Genomic DNA, 19,901 nt, shown 5'->3' with positions numbered 1-19,901 from the left:
GTGTCAGTGCCCGGTGGGGCCTGGCCTGTCCGTCATCCCCTCTGAGTGTCAGATGTTTTCGATGGATGGACGGGCACAACTTTTGTAATGCAGCGGCTTTTATTTTTAAGTTTTCACGTACGGGCAGTTCTTGCTCATTAAATAGCAAAGATTAAACAGCAGGTGAGCAGGCGTGTGGTTTTCCTTGGACCCCGTCCGAGCAGGTGGACCTAGTGCCTGTCTTCCTGCACTTTGGAGATGAGACCTGAGGTCTCTGCGTCTGATCAGGGTGTTGGTCCCACCCTGCGTCACACCAATGCTGCACTTTTTTATTTTCTTTTAGAATCATATTTATTTTTATTTTCGGTTGTGCTGGCCCTCGGTTTGCCGCACAGGCTGTCTCTGGTTGCGGTGAGCGGGGGCTGCTCTCTAGTTAGGGTTTCTCACTGGGGCGGCCTCTCTGGCTTTGGGGCCCGGGCCCGGGGCTTGAGGACCGCAGCGGTTGCGATTCCTGGGCTCTAGAGCACAGGCTCAGTGGTTGTGGAACGCGGGCTTAGTTGCTCCGAAGCATGTGGGATCTTCCCGGACCAGGGATCGAACCCTTGTCTCCTGCGTGAGCTGGTGGATTCTTTACCACTGAGCCACCAGGGAAGCCCCCACAATGCACGCTCAGTCGTGCTCTGGAAGCTTCTGGAAAACAGAAAACTCTGGAAGAAGATCCTGAGAGCCTCCATCGTAACTCTGGGCGAGCTGGCCCCAGAGCACTTTGCAGCATCCCCTCCTTTATCTGTCGGCGTAGACGGGCGCAGGGCACCCTGCCCAGAGCGGTCTCTTGTGAATCAAAGCAGAGAGGTACAAACCAGGCGGAAAACGAAACTGAAATCCCTGCAAACCAGAGAGAGGGCTGTGACTCCCAGGCTCTTCCTGTGGCAAGGGAACCACAGGCAGGACCCCCGCCCCGCCTGCCCTCCGTCTGATAAGCGCTCTTTGTTCTCTTTTTGATTCGGTTTCTCCGGGTTGGGCGTCTGGCTTTCCCCACCAGGTTTCCACTCGGGCGCCACACAACAGCAGCCTGTTACCGTGAGCCCCCCGTCAATCGCCCTTTGTTGCCGCAGAGCTGGGGGGAGTCCAGAGTGGGGGCCTCAGGCCCAGTTCCTCCCCAGCCTCCCCTCCCCGCTCCATCCTCAGCAGCAGCCAGGAACCGCAGGGCTGGTCTCCCACGGCCCCCGCCTTCGGTTTCCGTGGGAAACGGCCGCCCCAGGCATGTGCCCACCTGCGTTTCTCTCCACGTAGGGAACGCACTCTGGCTCCCGGGCTCATGGCCTTCTCCTTTCTTTCCCAGCAAGTGAAACTGGAGGAATTCGGGAGACCGAAGATCGACGGGGAGCTGAAGGTCCGGTCCATAGTCAACCACACCAAGCAAGACAGGTGAGCGGAGCGGGCCCCGGGCTGGCGCACCCCGAGACAGATGCCCCGCCCCAGGGGCACCCCACGCCCTCGCAGGTCTGGAAACAGCTTTTCCTGTGAATTCAGTTTCGGGTTGCTCCATTCTAAGTGCTTTCTTCCTTCTCTGAGAGCGACGGCCACTGGCTGCCCTGCCCGTGGCTGGCACTGCACGGGGCTGGGGGCCAGCCGGAGGCTCCTAGGGGCGGCTGTGTGAGTTCTTTGCCAAAGGGACGGTCAGGAGTGCCGGGTGGGGCACAGGAAAGCCCCTGGTGAGCTGGCGCGGCCCTAGTATGTTCAGCCTTCCTCTCATACCTGCCATGTCCCAGGTCTGGGACCGTGGCCGGGGTCACAGCAGATATGAGCCCTGCCCCCACAGGGCTCCCAGTCCAGTGAGCAATGCACATGTCAGTGGGAGTGACCGTCGGAGGCCAGTGCTGCGAGGAAGGCCAGCTTGAGGGGCAGAGGAGCCCATAAGCACCTCGGGCCTCTGGGGCAGGAGCCTAGGTGGGCTTCCTGGAAGAGGTGTAGGTGGGCTTCCTGGAGGAGGTGTATCTGGGAGCTGAGGCCTGGCTGAGGGGTCAGAGTTAGCCAGGGGGGCGGGCTCAGGCTCGGGGAGGGAACAGCCCTCCTGCCGCCCACCCAGGCGCCCCTGGCTGTCACGTAACCTCAGAGCCCAGCTGGCCAAGCTGATGGGTCCCTGGCTGTGCTGCTGGGCAGGTACCTGTTCCTGTTTGACAAGGTGGTCATCGTCTGCAAGAGGAGGGGCTACAGCTACGAGCTGAAGGAGATCATAGAGCTGCTCTTCCACAAGATGACCGACGACCCCATGAACAACAAGGACGTCAAGAAGGTGGGCCCCGCTGGGGCTGGGCCAGGGGCAGGCGCTGACCCTGCTGAGGCAGGCGTCGTGGGGTGGCCGGACAAAGGGTGGTTGGTGGGCGGGCCGGCCTCTAGCCACTCTGTCAGGCCCAGCACCTCCCTGGTCTCTCGTCTGAGTCTTTCCTGGGGTTGGGGCGGGGGCCCCAAATCCAGATCCCAGCGCCCCAGTGAGGACGCTGAGTGGGGGCCCTGCCCGAGGCCTCTGGTAGAGTCCAGCCTTAGACATCGGCGGCCTGGCTCCAGCCCCTGTGCCCGTGCAGCAAGAGACACTTCTGCTCCTCCCCATCCCTCCCACTTTGGACGAAAGCTCTGGATCAGGTTTCCTATGGCTGTCAGACTCTGATGTTCAGACGGGGCTGTGGGCTGGTGCAGGAAGGGCCATGACTGATGAAGGCGGAGCCATGACTGCTGAGGAGGGGCCATGACTTTGGGGGAGGGGCCATGACTGATGAAGGCGGGGCCATGACGGATGAAGGCGGGGCCATGACTGCTGGGGCGGGGTCATGCGTGATGAAGGAGGGGCCATGACCGCTGGGGGTGGAGTCATGAGGAATGAAGGCGGGGCCATGACTGCTGGGGAGGGCCCAGGACTGATGAAGGAGGGGCCATGAGGGATGAAGGCGGGACCATGATGGATGAAGGAGGGGCCATGACTGCTGGGGGAGGGGCCATGACTGTGAAGGCGGGGCCATGAGGGATGAAGGCAGAACCATGACAGATGAAGGCAAGGCCATGACTGATAAGGAAGGGGACATGACTGCTGGGGAGGGGCCATGATTGATGAAAGCGGGGCCATGACGGATGAAGGAGGGGCCATGAGGGATGAAGGCAGAACCATGACAGATGAAGGCAAGGCCATGACTGATAAGGAAGGGGACATGACTGCTGGGGAGGGGCCATGATTGATGAAAGCGGGGCCATGACGGATGAAGGAGGGGCCATGACTGCTGGGGCGGGGCCATGCGTGATGAAGGAGGGGCCATGACCGCTGGGGGTGGAGCCATGAGGAATGAAGGCGGGGCCATGACTGATGAAGGCGGGACCATGATGGATGAAGGAGGAGCCATGACTGCTGGGGGAGGGGCCATGACTGATGAAGGAGGGGCCATGACCGCTGGGGGAGGGGCCATGACCGCTGGGGGAGGGGCCATGAGGGATGAAGGCGGGACCATGACTGAGGAAGAGGGGCCATGACTGCTGCGAGTGGGGCCATGACTCCTGTCTGGTTCAGGGCTGCTCTGCCGAAGCTTCTGCTGAGCACCTAGCAGGTGCAGCCCTGGGCTGGATGGGGGGTGCAGGGAACCAAAGTGCTAAAGAGCCTGGACTCTCAAGCTTACAGGTAGAAAGCAGTAGCTCCTCCCAGGCTCAGGGCTGAGGATGCACCCCACTATCCGCCCTGAGTGCAGCCTGTCGCCTTACCCTCTGGGAGGAGGGCCTTGCCCTGGCTGCCCTGTCCCAGGGCACTTGGTGTGGGCTGTGTGCTGAGCTGTGGTCACCGACGCGGGGCTGGGCCAGGCTCCTTGATTACCTCATCTCCCCTTTTCCTTTCCTCTCCTCATGCTGCCTAGTCTCACGGGAAGATGGTAAGCCCCCAGCGCCCTGCTGCTCACCGACTTCGTGCATCTGGGCCTGGTGCTGACAGCTCTTCCCTGAGCCAGTAGTGGGGCCTGGGCGCTCTGGGGGTGGGGTCTGGGGGCTCCAGGGGTGGGTCTAGGGGCTCCGGGAGTGGGGTTTGGGGGCTCTGGGTGGGGTTTGGGGGCTCTGGGGGTGGGGTCTGGGGCTCCAGGTGGGATCTGGGAACTACAGGAGTGAGGTCTAGGGGTTCCAGGGTTGGGGTCTGAGGGCTCCGGGTTGGTCTGGGGGCTCTGGGTGGGCCTGAGCCAGGCGAGCTCATGGCATTCCCTCGGCCTCGCCTTGGCCTCTGGCTTATGAGACGACACATGCTGATGATCACAGGTCTGTCTGCAGTTGAGGGTGTGAAGTGACGCCCCCTGCCTCCCGCACTCCGGTCCCTGTAGGTTGAGGACGGGGTGCTTTCAGAGCTGGGGGGTTTTGTCTCCTCTCTGCCATCTTCTCTTTCTTCTTTCCGTCTTGCCCTCTTTTCCTTTTCCCCTCTAGCTTTTCTGACACAAACGGGCTCATATTTCCCAAACCCTTCTTCCTGGTTCCCTCCGGAGGCCCCGAGCACTGGGCCAGCCTGGTGGTGGCCAAGGGCTAGGCAGGCTGGGCCGGCTTTGCTCCCGTGGCCCATGGCCGCCTCTGCCTTTTTTTGTGTGTTTTCTGTTGCTCTACTTCAGACCAGTGAGTTTTTCTGGCATCACATTTAGGGAGTGGAAGTGGGTGGGCCGCCATCCTGGAGGGGCCCCGGGACATCTCGTTAGAGGGCACGCACGTGCATGCCCGCGCCTGTTTCAAGCATGCTCCCGTCTCCCCACAGTGGTCCTACGGCTTCTATCTCATTCACCTACAAGGCAAGCAAGGCTTCCAGTTTTTCTGCAAGACAGAGGACATGAAGAGGAAGTGGATGGAGCAGTTTGAGATGGCCATGTGAGTCTGCCACGGCAGGGGTGTGCGGGTAGCTGGCCCCGCGTGGGCTTCTCAGATGAGAGGTCCTTCAAGTGACCGGAGGCTCAGCCTGTCTCTGTCGCCCTGGGTGAAGCCAGTCCCCTTCCCCGGGTGGCATTCTTGATCCTTAATCTACCAGCAGCCAGAACCCCCGGAGCCGAGCCTCCCACACCTGTCTGGCTGGGCAGCGAGTGGCCAGGAACGGCCATGATGCCAGACGGACTCATGGTGACCTGGGTCCTTGGGGCCTTCCAGGCTGCGGATGGTCACCTTTGAGGAAAGCCCCAGAACCATTTGTCTGTGAAATCCAGGAGGAGCCCCAGTTGTCCCACAGAGAAAGCTAGTCATGGGGGTCCCCGGCCACATCACACCTTGAGGCCTGGGCGGCTGGGCCTGGGGCCTCCGGGCAGGTGCACTCGCCTCCCCTCCTGGTGGAAGGGCGATGCTGGTTCTGGGGTTATTGGGAGGCTCAAACAGGGTCCCACATGAGGCACGTCAGAGGAGGTGGCAGCCAGGCGGTGAGTCCCGCAGCTTCCAGGGGCTGTAATTTTCTCCCCATATTCTATTGTGAAAAATTTCAAGTATTTATCCAAAAATGTCGTGGTAAATGCCCAGGCTCCTGCGTTCACACCTTGAGCTGCTCTGTCACACGCTGTCCCCCTGCCCCCTCCCCGCCCTTTCCTGGAGCCCCCTCCCCCCCCACCCCCAACCCTGTCCTGGAGCCGCCTTCCCCCCTCCCCTCCCCGCCCTGTCCTGGAACCCCCTCCCCCCTCCCCCCTCCCCGCCCTGTCCTGGAGCCCCTGCCCCCCATCTCCTCCCCGCCCTGTCCTGGAACCCCCTGCCCACCGCCCCCGTCCTGGAGCCCCCCACCTCCCGCCCTGTCTTGGAGCCCCCGCCCCCCACACCCTGTCCTGGAGCCCCCTCCCCCGCCTCCGCCCTGTCCTGGAGCGTCTGCTGGTGGACTTGCTCTGGTGAATTGCAGACACGGGTGCAGCCCCCGTGACATTTGAGGTGACCCACTGTGAGCTCGCGATTCATTTAGATTTTTCCATCTCGGGCTCGGACTCAGTGACATTCTTAGAGGGTTTGCTGAGTCGTGACGAGGGGTTGCCCTGGCCCACACCCAAGCCTTGTCCAGAGACAGCCCTTCACTGTCACCCTCAGAAACTTCTCAAAAGCCTCTGCTTGGACCCCCACCCTCCCCGGGGCGTCAGGGTGCCCGGGTAGGCCTGGGAGTTCTGGCAGCGCCCGGCTCTGCCTCCTGGCCCCCTGCCCCCGGCCGCGTCCTGAGCCCGGCTGATTCCGGGGCTCCCATGTCAGTGGGGCTCAGGGAACCTGGCACCCGCTCTCCCTCCCTCCAGGTCAAACATCAAGCCCGACAAGGCCAACGCCAACCACCACAGCTTCCAGATGTACACGTTCGACAAGACCACCAACTGCAAAGCCTGCCGCATGTTCCTCAGGTGGGGGCCCTGCCCTGCCCACTCCCGGCCCCCGAGGGCGCCTGGGGCTGCCCCGTCCTGCATTCTCACCGCCCAGCGCCCCTAGGCCAGCGCTGCTCTGGGCCCCAGAGACCCGGGGGAGCGGCCCGTCTGTGTGGGCCCGGCCGGCCCTCGGTGCTTGGGATCCAGTGGGGAGGGGAGGCGGTTTTCCCAGGGGGTCTGTCACAGGAGCTGCAGAGCCAGGCCAGGATCATCCAAGGGGAGGGCCGGCACCAGGCTATGCGTTTGGGCGGGGGTCCTGGGAGCTCTGGGGCTGGGCTGGCTGTTCAGTGGGAGCACAAGGCCAGGCGGGTCGGGGCTCACCTCACCTCCCGCCCTCCCCTGGCACAGGGGTACTTTCTACCAGGGTTACCTCTGCACCAAGTGTGGCGTCGGGGCGCACAAGGAGTGTCTGGAAGTGACCCCTCCCTGCAAGATCAGTGAGTACCGACCCCACCCCGCCTATGGGGCACAAGCCCCAGGGGCCGGCCCATCCCTCACAGTGGCCCCACAAGACAGGGACCAGATGAGGAAACCTAGGCTCAGGGCGGGGGCATGTGCCCCTGGGCACACAGGCTCAGCCTGAGAGCCGGCTGGGGCGCCACGGCCAAGCCCTCCTCCGAACCTCACTCTCGCTGGCTTTGCTCTGCCTCTTCAATGCCTTCAATGTCTTCTGCCTTTTCTCTGCCACACTGCAGTTAAGACCCTGGACCCCTACCTGGCCCAGGGCACAGAATGTTCTTGGCAGTTCGTGGAGATTTCCCTTCACAGAGGAACACCTTGGCCCCCGGTTCTCTTGCCCCGTTTGTAGATGGTTCCCCTGCATGCCCAGCATTTATTACACAAGGCTCCCCTTGGCCCCGAGCCCATTTGTCAGATGGGAAGGCTGAGGCTCCTCTGAATCATCTTGGTTTGGGGGATGAGCTGGGGGAGTTCCCAGCCTAGAGCTGCTGGATGGCAGCCGGAAGCCTCAGACGGTTCCGAAAGATTGCAGCGGCCGTGGTGAGGGCTGGCTGCCCGTGTGATCTGGGCACGGGCCTGTGCTGAGCGTCAGCACCGCGCTCCGTGCTTCACGTGGGCTCATCCGCCCCATTGGCCCCATGAGACGGGGCGGCTACGCTGCCATTCACGCCCGGGGGACCTGTGCTCAGAGAGGCCTGACACGCTCCAGGTAGACGGCAGCACTTGCCAGGCCTGCTGATCACCCAAGATACCAGCATGCAGAGCAGGAGAGTTTTTGTCAGTTCCTCATTTACTGCGACTGCTGGCCCAGGACCCTGACCAGGGAGGAGGGTCCGACAGGTCAGCCCAGACCCCCGCGTCTCAGCTGAGCCCGCTGCCGCCCATACTGGCCCAGCGGAGCCCTGCTGCTCTGCTCCAGGCTGGAGGAAGCCGCCGGCCCCCCGGCCCCAGAGAAGGAGGCTTTTCCTCTTTGCCTGTGGATACCGCCCTCTGGTGGCCGCGTGTCCTTCATGTCGAGAGACCGGACGGTTCGTTTCTTTTGACTTTTTTTTTGTGGTCTTGAAAGTAACATATTTATTTGTCAAAAATAATAGAGGAGCAAAAAAACAGAAGAAATGGAATAAAGAAGAAAATAGTCATCTCTTATGAGCGTATTAAGAAATAATCGAAGGTGGCATTTGGCATATTCCCCGACTAGCTTTCTAAGTTTTAAATAATCTTGTTGTTTCTCTTTGCCCTCGGATTGTTAAATACCCACTTTCATACAAAATGCGGAGGAATGTAAAGGAGATAAAAGCAACTCGTGGTCACGCCAGGCAAAAACACCGCTGATGGCCATCACGTGCCTTCTTCCTTTTTTTTTCCAGACCCCCCATGCCAATCCTCTTTAGGTTTGCTTGGTTTTCGTATGTACAGCTGGGGGCTTCCCAGGTGGTGCTAGTGGGAAAGAACCCGCCTGCCAATGCAGGAGATGTAAGAGACACGGGTTTGATCCCTGGGTTGAGAAGATCCCCTGGAGGAGGAGGGCATGGCAACCCACTCCAGTATTCTTGCCTGGAAAACCCTATGGACAGAGGAGCCTGGCGGGCTACCGTCCACGGAGTTGCACAGAGTCGGACACGACCGAAGTGACTTAGCACACACACGTACAGCCGAGGCCTCACTGGACAGGCAGGGGTGTGTCTTTCGCAAGCTGACGTTGTCAGCATCCTTCCCGTGACTCTGAGAGCCCCTGGTGGGCACCGGGCTTTGTTTTAAGAGGTCGTGGTTCCCCCAACAGAATGGGAAAGACTAGAGATCTCTTCAAGAAAATTAGAGATACCAAGGGAACATTTCATACAAAGATGGGCTCGATAAAGGACGGAAATGGTATGGACCTAACAGAAGCAGAAGATATTAAGAAGAGGTGGCAAGAATATACAGAAGAACTCTACAAAAAAGATCTTCACGACCCAGATAATCACGATGGTGTGATCACTCACCTAGAGCCAGACATCCTGGAATGTGAAGTCAAGTGGGCCTTAGAAAGCATCACTATGAACAAAGCTAGTGGAGGTGATGGAATTCCAGTTGAGCTACTTCAAATCCTGAAAGATGATGCTGTGAAAGTGCTGCACTCAATATGCCAGCAAATCTGGAAAACTCAGCAGTGGCCACAGGACTGGAAAAGGTCAGTTTTCATTCCAATCCCAAAGAAAGGCAACACCAAAGAATGCTCAAACTACCGGACAATTGCACTCATCTCACACGCTAGTAAAGTAATGCTCAAAATTCTCCAAGCCAGGCTTCAGCAATATGTGATCCGTGAACTTCCTGAAGTTCAAGCTGGTTTTAGAAAAGGCAGAGGAACCAGATATCAAATTGCCAACATCCGCTGGATCATGGGAAAAGCAAGAGAGTTCCAGAAAAACATCTATTTCTGCTTTATTGACTATGCCAAAGCCTTTGACTGTGTGGATCACAATAAACTGTGGAAAATTCTGAAAGAGATGGGAATACCAGACCACCTGATCTGCCTCTTGAGAAATTTGTATGCAGGTCAGGAAGCAACAGCTAGAACTGGACATGGAACAACAGACTGGTTCCAAATAGGAAAAGGAGTACGTCAAGGCTGTATATTGTCACCCTGCTTATTTAACTTATATGCAGAGTACATCATGAGAAACGCTGGGTTGGAAGAAGCACAAGCTGGAATCAAGATTGCCGGGAGAAGTATCAATAACCTCAGATATGCAGATGACACGACCCTTATAGCAGAAAGTGAAGAGGAACTAAAAAGCCTCTTGATGAAGAGGAGAGTGAAAAAGTTGGCTTAAAGCTCAACATTCAGAAAACGAAGATCATGGCATCCGGTCCCATCACTTCATGGGAAATAGATGGGGAAACAGTGGAAACAGTGTCAGACTTTATTTTTCTGGGCTCCAAAATCACTGCAGATGGTGACTGCAGCCATGAAATTAAAAGACACTTACTCCTTGGAAGGAAAGTTATGACCAACCTAGACAGCATATTGAAAAGCAGAGATATTACTTTGCCAACAAAGATCCGTCTAGTCAAGGCTATGGTTTTTCCTGTGGTCATGTATGGATGTGAGGGTTAGACTGTGAAGAAGGCTGAGCGCCAAAGAATTGATGCTTTTGAACTGTGGTGTTGGAGAAGACTCTTGAGAGTCCCTTGGACTGCAAGGAGATCCAACCAGTCCATTCTGAAGGAGATCAGCTCTGGGATTTCTTTGGAAGGAATGATGCTGAAGCTGAAACTCCAGTACTTTGGCCACCTCATGTGAAGTGTTGACTCACTGGAAAAGACTCTGATGCTGGGAGGGATTGGGGGCAGGAGGAGAAGGGGATGACAGGGGATGAGATGGCTGGATGGCATCACTGACTCAATGGACGTGAGTCTGAGTGAACTCTGGGAGTTGGTGATGGACAGGGAGGCCTGGCGTGCTGCGATTCATGGGGTCTCGGAGTTGGACAGGACTGAGGGGCTGAACTGAACTGAATTGGTCCCCCCAAGGGCAGGTACATGGCCGCTCTCTGTGTCTCTGCCCTGCCCCAGCCCCTCCTGGCTTTTTCTCCTCTGCACAGTCCAAGCTCCTTCCTTTCCTCCCACGTGCTTATCTTTCCTCCTGGTCTCAGGCAACATTCCTCGGCTCCACCTCTGGGCCGGGCAGGTTTACCCGTCTGCTGCCCCCAGGGCCAGGATGTCCCAGGGAGATGCCGGCCCCTCCCAGGGCACCTCTCCCCAGGAATCCTCCCCTGGGGGCACCAGCTGCCTGCCTGCCCGGTGCCTGATGCCCCTAACCTCTGCTCTTCAGGGTCGGATTCCTGCGTCTGCCCAAGGCAGGCTGCGACCGCGAGTGTGAGGTGGTGTTGAAGGCCCTTCAGCCACACGTCAGCTGCTGTGGCGCTTGCTTTGTCCAGTGGTGGAGTTGGCCGCCCGGCTGGATGGATGGCTGGGGCCCAGCCCAGCACTGTGTCCTCCCCTAGGGTCACCCCAGGGCAGGCGAAAAGAATCTCTAGAATGTTCACCTTCCATCTGACAAGCTGGAGTGCCCGTGTGTGAGAACGGGTGGGCTGACAGAGTAGCTTGCCTCCTGTCCCTGGCGTATGGCGGGCGTCACTAGTCAACGGGGGCTCTCTCCCCTTTGGGCTGGGGTTCTGCCCAGTGGCTGGGGACCTGCTGCCTGGGAGCAGAGTTGGTTCGTGCAGGAAACCTGTTGGCCGTGGGGGGCTCTCCCATGGACCCCCCATAACCAGAGCTCAGAATTTGTCGTTAGAAGTAACTGAGGGATTTTCACGGTCACCAGCCGGGCATGTCCACAATCCTTGTCTGTGCCCACGGGCCTTGATGCGCCCCTCCTGGCACACTTGGGCGCCCCCAGCGGCTCTCATTGTGAGGCGATAGCCCCCCGGTCCACAGTCCTGGCCCCTTGCCCTCTGACCCCCGTGTGCTTCCGTTTCAGGTTCTCCTGCAGACCCGGTGAGTCCGCAAAACCGTTCCCTTCCTGCTGCCCTGCACCACACGCTGCGCTGTGCCCAGAGCCAGAAAGACCCAAGCATTCCAGCCCTCAGGCCCGTGGGGCCAGGCTGGCTCGCGGAGCCCCGTTGGTTACGAGGGCCCTTTGTTTTCCATTGTGGTCACCACACAGAAATGGGTCCCCAGGCGCGGCCTCCTGGCCTGACAGCTTGTCCCCCTGCCCAGCTGCCACCCGTGCCGCCTCCTCGCGGTCCTGCTGGTGGCCGTGGGTGCTAGGATCCGCCACAGGCATCCACCCACCTCCCTCCCGTCCCGACTCGATGTAGCACCCTCTCTTGAACTAATCAGAGATGAAGTCACTGAGCTCACTTATGGGGTGTGGACATCACGTCTTTCCTCGGCCATGCAGTCCAGCACTTAGGCTCTTACGTGGGGTGCAGAGATGCCCTCCAGGAGGAGCGAACACCCCACACTTACTGTGTGCAGCAGGACCTGCCCCAGCCAGAGAAGACAAGCCCCGGGTGGAGTGGTCAGGGCAGGCTTCCTGGAGGAGGTGGAAGTTAGTGGTCAGGGATGGGAAGGGGAAGAGGACAAATGTCCCGGGGCTGCGGAGGGGCGCTGAGGTGGAGGGTGGAGGTCCCACGGGGGAACTGTCACAAGTCCCTGTGGGTGTCCAGGACGTGTCCCTCTGCTCTGTCCTCCCTGCCTTGACGTCTCTCATTGGGTGTAGGGGGTGGGGGTGTCTTGCTCGGGCGGCCTTCCGTCCTTACTGTCATCTGTCCTTGCCCTCACAGGATGCCTCTGGAGCGGGGCCAGGTGAGTCTGGGACTTGGGCCTTCTCTGCTGTCGTCCTTGTCGGGGGTCACCCTGGGAGCCTGGGCCTAGCCACGGTGGCTGCTGGCTTCGCCCCAAGGTCTCAGCTCCGGGCCCCCAGGGTCTGTGCGCCCTCTGGCCCCATCTCCCTCCCGCCTCCATGCCACCTCCCCTGGGAGCCGTCTTAGTTTCTATCGACACAGTGCCAGGGGTGGGGACAGGGCCCAGCCTGCCCAGGGTCCCTTCAGCCCAGGAGAGACTCTGAGCTGCGGCCTGGAGGCCCCGCACGGAGCAGATATCTGTGCTCCCAGCTTCTCCCGTCCCCCGTGTCCCGGTGGCTCTGAACTGGGCAAAAGGAGACTGAAAGCGTCAGGCTTGACGCAGCCCGAGCTGCAGGCAAAGTCCAAGCCAATCACGAAAGCCAATCAAACAGGCCAGTCAAAGAAGCCGCGTTCCCGCCTCCGGGGCACCAGTGTCAGAACCAGACCCGGCAGACACGGCCCATGCAGGGCTGGGCCGGTCAGCGCAGGGCTCGAGAGACCCACAAGTTCTCGGGGGCGCAGCCGGGCCCCCGTGTCAGCCCTGAGCAGTCGGTGGCTCGGTCGGCCGTTGACCCCGCCCCCGTCTCTAACGGGAGGAATGCGTGGTCTCCTGCTCCATGCAGCGCTCCGCCACAGATCCCACGGTGTCTGGAGGAAGACACATAAAGTGCTCTCTAAAAACAGGTTACCGTTATGGAAATGACACCCTGAACCTATTCATCACATAAATAGTTTATTGATACTTATGATGTTTAAGGAAGAGACATGCGAGTCTTAGGGGAAGATTTCAAGGAGGAACGCGACAGGGCCCCGTCCACTTCCAGGAGCCCCAAGGGGTCCGAGAAGGCCAGGGAGGCCAAGGGCGCCTTGGACGACATCACCAAGCCAGGCCTCTCCGGCCCTGTCCTCCGCAGGTCCCAAGATGGTGGCCGTGCAGAATTACCATGGCAACCCCGCTCCCCCCACGAAGCCGGCGCTGACCTTCCAGACGGGCGATGTGATCGAGCTGCTGAGAGGCGACCCCGAGTCTCAGTGGTGGGAGGTGGGTCCCGGGAGGATCTCGCCCCCAGCTGCCCCCTCCTCACTCCCCAGGGCAGAAGTGGAGAGTGCTGCGTTTCCAGGCCAGGCTGGGCTTCGGGTGCTACACCATCAGAGAGAAAATGGCTGTTCGCAGGGCCTGGGTGTCAGGGTGTCTGCTTTGACATGGCAGGGGGAGCAGCGTCCCCTCGCCGGAGAGACCGTTGTCGTCCGAGCCCTTTCCCTGCAGCCTCCTGCCTGGGCTGCGTCCTGTACGTACAGACCACGCCTCTCCCACCCTGCTTCCCAGCCCGCCCCAGTCCCGGCCAGCGCCCTGTGCCCAGCGCTGGGGGGACAGCATGTCCGAGGCCCTGCACAGCCATCCCCCAGGAGACACAGGTCCCCGTGATGGTCTGTGGTTCTGGGCCGAGAATCCTGCTGTTCCAGTTAGGGGGCCCGAGAAGGGGGGTGGGGTGGCCAGTGCGGCTGCTCTCCTAAGCCCCGTCCCCGGGGGTCCACACGGCGCCCCAGGGACCCAGGGCACTTCCCGCCCGGGGACCGCAGTGACCTGCTTAGAACTGACGCTAGCACACGTGTTCGTCAGCGTCCGAGTCACGCGTGCGGTGCTTCTCACTGCGTCCTCACTCACGGACTCGCTGCGCTAGGCTGTGCCTCATGTAACTGACTCAGTGGCTGCGGTCCGGTCTCCCCCACACTGACCCGGCCACCCGCTGCCCCTCCTCTCCCCGGTGTCCCCGGGGCCGTGAGGTCTGAGTGGCCCTGCAGAGACACTTGGCTGATGGGAAGGTGAGGGCTGCTGGGGGGACCTTGGGAGGGAGCGGGGAGAGTGAGCCCCCACGGACCCTAGGTCCGTGATCCCCTGACGGCTTGGGAAGGGCCGGTGTGGATAAGAGGAGACGGCTTCCGGGAGAGAGACTTATCCCTTCTCTGGGGCCTCCGTGTCTTTGGGAAGTGGGGTGCCCCCCACTTCACCTTCCTGCCCAGAATGGCTCTGAGTTCAGCTCAGGTGACAACAGGTGATGCTGTAACAGGCTTCTCAGGGACTCCCCTCGTCCTCCGTGGGATAACTCCCTGCCTCCCCCAAAACTAGCCAGGCCAGGCCCCGCACACCCTGACCTCTGTCCACCCCCAGGGTCGGCTGGTGCAGACCAGGAAGTCAGGCTACTTCCCCAGCTCGTCTGTGAAGCCCTGTCCTGTGGATGGAAGGGTGAGTACTTTTCATGGAAGCTTCTGAAGCGTGGGGCCAGGGTGCCGTGAGTGCCGAGAACATCCTTCTCACTCAGGACACCCTGGGCTTGTTCAGGCCATCATGAGCTGGCCTCAGAGCTGGGACGGGAGTCCAAGAGGCAGGGGTGCCCTCCTGGTGGGAAGACATGGCTGGTCTTAAAAACACTAAAATGGGCATCTCTGTAGCAGGTATCATGGACCAGAGACCAGCTGCCTTTCTTCAGCTTTTAGGGCCTTCATAGGTCTTCTTCCTCAAACATAGAGATGCAGAGCTAGGGACTGTGTTATTTAGAAAAGAGGCGATATGGCATTTCTTTCATTTGAGTGCTGTGGAGCAGATCCTGCTGTCTTACAAAAGGCATCTTGCTGTCAGCCTTGAATGATGGCATCACACCCATTCCCCCAGGAAAAGACAGCTAAGACTGAGAGAATGAAACTTCTCCCAAAGTGGCAGGAGGCAGGTGCAAGGCCCCTGGGAGTCCTGGAGTGCCCATCGGGCCCTGCCTGGCCTGCGGCCCCACTGCCCAGCCTGCCGCTTCCGCGCAGGCCGTTGCCCCGGTGAAGGAGAAAGCATTTTTGGACGTGCCTTGCTGACAGGGCAAGGGGACCAGACAGCAGAGGAAGAAAATGTCGCTAACTCACTGAGTGGCCTGTGTGTGTTGCGGGAGGCACTTCCTGGCCCTGGGCCTCAGTTTCCCCATCGGCATGGTGACTGGGGTGGGGTGGGGACAGGTAGTCTGGCGTTTTTACCCATCCTGTGGTCTGGTGAGGGGGCCCGGGGGGAGGGCTCTGGCCAGCGAGGGCACAGCATAGGGTCTGCAGAGCGGCACGGTTCACCTGCAGATGGAGCCCTCCGCCTGCAGACACTACTGCCGGCCCCGTGCCCACCCTTGGGGCTGCAGCCGTCTGCACAGAGAACAGGAGGGTAGGGTGTGCTCCTGTCCACCGCTGAGAAGTCCCAGCAGCCTTTGGGTTGCTCTCTTCCTTCTAACAGTGCACTGGTCGTTGAGTGCTATACGTTCATTCATTCAGTCAATCATTCATTCAGTCAAACCCACCGAGCACCTGCCTAGAGACGGTGCGTCCCGGCACCTCCCAGGCCAGTGGCTCTGGGTGAGAGTTCACAGATGTGCTGGGAGCCAGGGCTGGGCCCCCCAGCTCACTGGTGATAGGAAACCGCTGGTCCCCACGCTGTGGACAGTCCCTGGGGAGACACTGACCCCAGCATTCTCTCCTGCCAGCCACCCATCAGCCGGCCGCTGTCCCGGGAGATGGACTACACGGCATACCCCTGGTGAGTGGGTCAGCGGGTCCCCTTCGTGCTGGGGGCGTGAGGTCCCTGGCTGCCCCCCGTGTCTCCAGGGTGGCTGAGCCCAGCTGCACGCGGCCCCTTCTCCCCTTCTCAGCTGTGAGTCGCTGGGAAACAGGGAGAATATTCTGTACCCCAGGCAGCTGTTTCCCTGTAACAAACAGATAGATCATCAGGTTAGAACATTAGGAGAAGGAAACCTTTTTTAAATGAGATCTTACTTGAGTATAAAATATAGAAAAGGAGTTGTGAAAGTGTTAGTCGCGCAGTTGTGTCCGACTCTTAGTGACCTCATGGACCGTAACCCGCCAGGCTCCTCTGTCCATGGACTCTCCAGGCAAGAAGACTGGAGTGGGTTGCCATTTCCCTCTCCAGGGGATCTTCCTGACCCAGGGATCAAACCAGGTCTCCTGCATTGCAGGCAGATTCTTCACCATGTGAGCCATGTATTTAAGGCCAAAAGTTATAACTGTATTTACTCACACAGTGCTTGATGAGAGAGGTGGGGCTGTTTGATGAATAAATGTGTGTGGATGTGGGAGGCGTGAGTCTCACGTGCAGGTCGGCCTGGGCTCTAGCTTTTATCACCCCGTCTGCAGGCTCACCCGCTGCCTGGGACCGGGGCTCAGCCGCCACACCCGTGTCTCTGAGACCCCAGGGTCTGTTCCCTCTAGTACACTATTCACTGCATTTGAATGTGGAGGGTGGAGGACTTGCCTGTGATTCTTCACTTGAGGCACAGAATTTCAGTTTTCTAATGAATCCATTTACAGAAGTCCCAACTCAGCCCTACAGGGAGGTGCGAATGGGGTCAGGCTTTGTTCTGGAGAAGAGATGGGCTGTGGGTGGGCTTCATTTTCATAGAGATGGAGAGAAAAGCTTCCAGACACAAAGGGTTAGAACACAAAACAAGACCCTACGTGAGCAGTTTGTGTTTTTTTCTTCTTCCTAAACAGTAAGAATTTGGAAAGGACATTTTGATCTAATGCCTTTTCCCTGAATGCCTCTTGCAGACCCTGGGTTCTGGAGGGCGAGACCCAGGTGGACTGGCTGGGTCTGGGCCCTCTTCTCGACCCTGTGCGCTGGCACGTAGATGCCCCGCCCCTGTCTCCTCTGGGCCCCGCCCACCCCTCGCCCCGCCTCCTGGGGCGTGGCCTCGCTTCCCAGTAGGCTCTTAAGCAGTGAGTTAGAGGCCGGCTGGTTGTCCTTCAGGCCGTGTGACACAAGGCTCCGTCTCCTCCTCTGCTCCAGGTTTGCCGGAAATATGGAGAGGCAGCAGACCGACAACCTGCTCAAACCCCACGCCAGCGGGACCTACCTAATCAGGGAGCGGCCGGCGGAGGCCGAGCGCTTTGCCATAAGTATCAAGTACGTGGAGGCTGGGGATCAGGGAGACCCCTGCCCCAGTGCCCTTCTGAATCGGGCGTCCACATCCCCACCAGATCCTGGGCTTGCTGGGTGTGGCCTTGGGACGTGCCGCCCACACTGTGCACTTTAGGCATGAAAGGCTTCAGCCCACGGCCTTGGGGCTGGGATCCCCCTGCCCCGAAGCTGCCCCCTCCTGGGTCTCCTGTCTCCTCTTCAAAGGACAGAAGCTGACTGGTGGCTGGTCGCCACTGGCACAGAATGCGCCCTGGACCAGCGTCTCGGGCCAGTGAATAGAGGGCTCTGGTTTGCTGTGACCTCAGCGGGGTCAGGAGCCCCGAGCACAGTGGTCTGTGTCCAGGGAAACCCTCCTCGGGTCTGCTGGGTGGGTGCCGGTGCGAGGGGTTGGGGAGGTCCATGGCAGGGCCACTGGGTGCTTCGAGTGAGTAACAGAAGTCTGGTATCAAGTGAGTAACAAACGTCGACATGAGGGAGCAGGGAGGCCCTTTCTGTAGGAGGCAGGAGCGCCTCTGGCTGTTAGAGGCAGACAAGAACCAAGCTCAGCGGGGCCACACCCAGGTCCTGAAGACACAGCCCGCTCCCATTCTTCCGTTTCAGCTTTTGCTCTCCCCTCTATCTACACCAGCCTCCTCTACGTCTGGGCCCAGTGGGGGCTGAGGGCATGGGTGCCCCAGCAGTGGGGGCCAGTGATGACCTGAGCACTTGCCACTGGCCAGCACATGTGTGCGCACGTGTGTGTACATGTGTGAACATGTGTGAGTGCGTGTGAATGTGTGTGCACATGTGTGAATGTGTGCGCACATGTATGTACACAGTGTTGTGTGAACGTGTGTGCACACGTGAGAGCATGTGTGTGCATGCACGTGTGTGAATGTGTGCACACGTGTACGTGTGAATGCACATGTGTGTGCATGTGTGAATGTGCACATGTGTGCGTGTGTGCACGTGTGAACATGTGTGAACGCGTGTGAGTGCGCATGATTGGGAGTGCACACATGTATGTGCATGTGTTGTGTGAACATGTGAGCGTGTGTGCACGTGTGTGAATGTGCACATGTGTGTGAATGTGCGCACACGTGTGTACATGTGTGAATGTGCACGTGTGAACATGTGTGTGCGTGTGTGTGTCGTGAGAGCGTGTGTGAATGTGTGTGTCGTGAGAACGTGTGTGCACATGTGTGAACATGTGTGCGTGTGTGGATGTGTGCACATGTGTGTGCACGTGTGTGAACCTCCCCCTTCCCTCCCCACATTACTGAGGGGTCTGCAGGTGGTCATTCCCTGGTCATCCAGGGCAGGGTCCCACTGTACAGAATGGCTCCTGGAGGACCTCCAGGTGGGAGTGCTGCAGGTCAGGATCTGGGGAACCAGGAGGAGTTGAAACTGAAGATGAGACCCCTCACCCAAGTGGACAACCTGCCTCGGTCCCCACGGCCTTTCTAAGAGGCCCCACAAATGTTTGGGCCTGAAAACAATGCACTGGTTTTTCTAAAATGCAAAAACCAGAGGACGCCTGAAGATGTTCACTGAAAGTGACAGCTGTCCAGTGGCCTCCAGCTGGACGTAGCCTGGGCCACCCGGCACGTAGGACTGCTCTCGAGCCGAGGTCAGCTGTGCCTGCCACGGGTGATGGGCTTGGTGAGGCGTGGCCCAGTGTGGGCGGGGCCTCCCACCGCAGCAGTCTTGGCAGGGCCCCAGGAGAGCAGAGGAGCATGAGGCTTGATGGCAGGTCCGCGGCAGAGCTGTCCCTCACCTGATGGGAATTCACGGAGCACCTTCTGGGTGCTGGGCCCGCAGGGCTCTGGAGTGGGGCTCAGAGGGCCTTGTCCAAGGAGCTTGGCAGGGCGGAGGTGAGCACGCTCACTCACTTTGAATCCAGGAGAAGCAGGGTGGGGGCTGTTCCACAAGGCCCCACTGGGGAGGAGGCTGGCCAGTTTGCATACGCTTACTTAACAGCTCTTTATTCTGTCCACTGGTTTCCAGATGGTAAACCAACCTTGCATTCCTGGAATGTTGCATTTAACCATGGTGTAAAGTCCCTCTCATATGTTGTTGTGTATAGGTGTGCATATGGAGAGAGAGTCACTATAATGATGGTCTGTTGAGGATTTGTGCCTCTCTCGTCCTAGAGGATGTTGGGGTGTGGTTTTCTGTACTCGTAATGTCTTTGGCTTTGGAGTCAGCTGTCAAGGGGCGGGGTGGTATTTGGAAGGGAGGGGTACAAGCTCTCCTTTGAGGCCACATTTGAGTTGAGATCTGGGACACGAGGCAGGGTCCTGAGGGTGGCAGGAGGCTGAGCATTCCGGGCTGAGGGCGCTGCCCATGCCAGGGCCTTGAGGGCCTGTGCTGGGTGTGTCTGAGGAAGAGCCCCTTCAGGGGCGAGGGTGAGGAGGAGGAGAGTCTTAGGAGACAGTGGCACAGCTGGGGTGAGGCCACGCCCCTCAGGCCTCACGGGCTGAGGTCAGATCTCTGCCTTACAAACGGTGCTGCAGCGGAAGCCTCAGGGCGGGAGCGGGGGAGGCAGGAAGGGGGTCGCAGGGAGGGGGTCTTCCCCAGTGCAGACAGCAAGCAACATCTGGGATGGACGTCTCCGCGGGGCTGCGGGGAGGACGGGTGTGGGGCTCTGGGGCCCTAGGCCTTGGCTGACCCGGGAGTTTGGGCTTCAGACAGACCAGGTGGCCTGGTGGATGGATGGACAGACGGTCTGAGGCAGGCCCAGGCTGGGGCGGGGGAGAGGGCCAAGAGGGAGCAGCGAAGAGCAGGAGGTGTGGGCCGGGGGCCCGGGTCTTTTCTCCG

The 19,901-nt window shown here is 59.5% G+C and overlaps 1 protein-coding gene across 9 annotated transcripts in view; it reads left to right on the top strand.

The window, feature by feature from the left end:
• VAV2 (vav guanine nucleotide exchange factor 2) overlaps window positions 1-19,901 on the top strand; it is a 188,285-nt gene that overhangs the window by 160,015 nt on the left and 8,369 nt on the right. For 5 of the 9 annotated variants that reach the window (XM_059891904.1, XM_059891903.1, XM_059891902.1 and 2 more), the window contains 12 exons: window positions 1,322-1,407; window positions 2,143-2,275; window positions 3,873-3,887; window positions 4,742-4,851; window positions 6,231-6,332; window positions 6,702-6,790; window positions 11,278-11,294; window positions 12,086-12,107; window positions 13,060-13,187; window positions 14,316-14,390; window positions 15,652-15,704; window positions 16,971-17,087. In XM_059891904.1, the coding sequence (XP_059747887.1) occupies window positions 1,322-1,407; window positions 2,143-2,275; window positions 3,873-3,887; window positions 4,742-4,851; window positions 6,231-6,332; window positions 6,702-6,790; window positions 11,278-11,294; window positions 12,086-12,107; window positions 13,060-13,187; window positions 14,316-14,390; window positions 15,652-15,704; window positions 16,971-17,087 (947 nt within the window). The remainder of the gene's footprint in view (window positions 1-1,321; window positions 1,408-2,142; window positions 2,276-3,872; window positions 3,888-4,741; window positions 4,852-6,230; window positions 6,333-6,701; window positions 6,791-11,277; window positions 11,295-12,085; window positions 12,108-13,059; window positions 13,188-14,315; window positions 14,391-15,651; window positions 15,705-16,970; window positions 17,088-19,901) is intronic. The other 4 variants (XM_024999665.2, XM_059891906.1, XM_024999661.2 and 1 more) reach the window with 1 other exon arrangement.

Source organism: Bos taurus, chromosome 11, assembly GCF_002263795.3.
Source record: "Bos taurus isolate L1 Dominette 01449 registration number 42190680 breed Hereford chromosome 11, ARS-UCD2.0, whole genome shotgun sequence".
NCBI lineage: Eukaryota > Metazoa > Chordata > Mammalia > Artiodactyla > Bovidae > Bos > Bos taurus.
The sequence above is the reverse complement of the archived record's forward strand: the minus strand, read 5'-3'. Positions and strand labels throughout refer to the sequence as shown.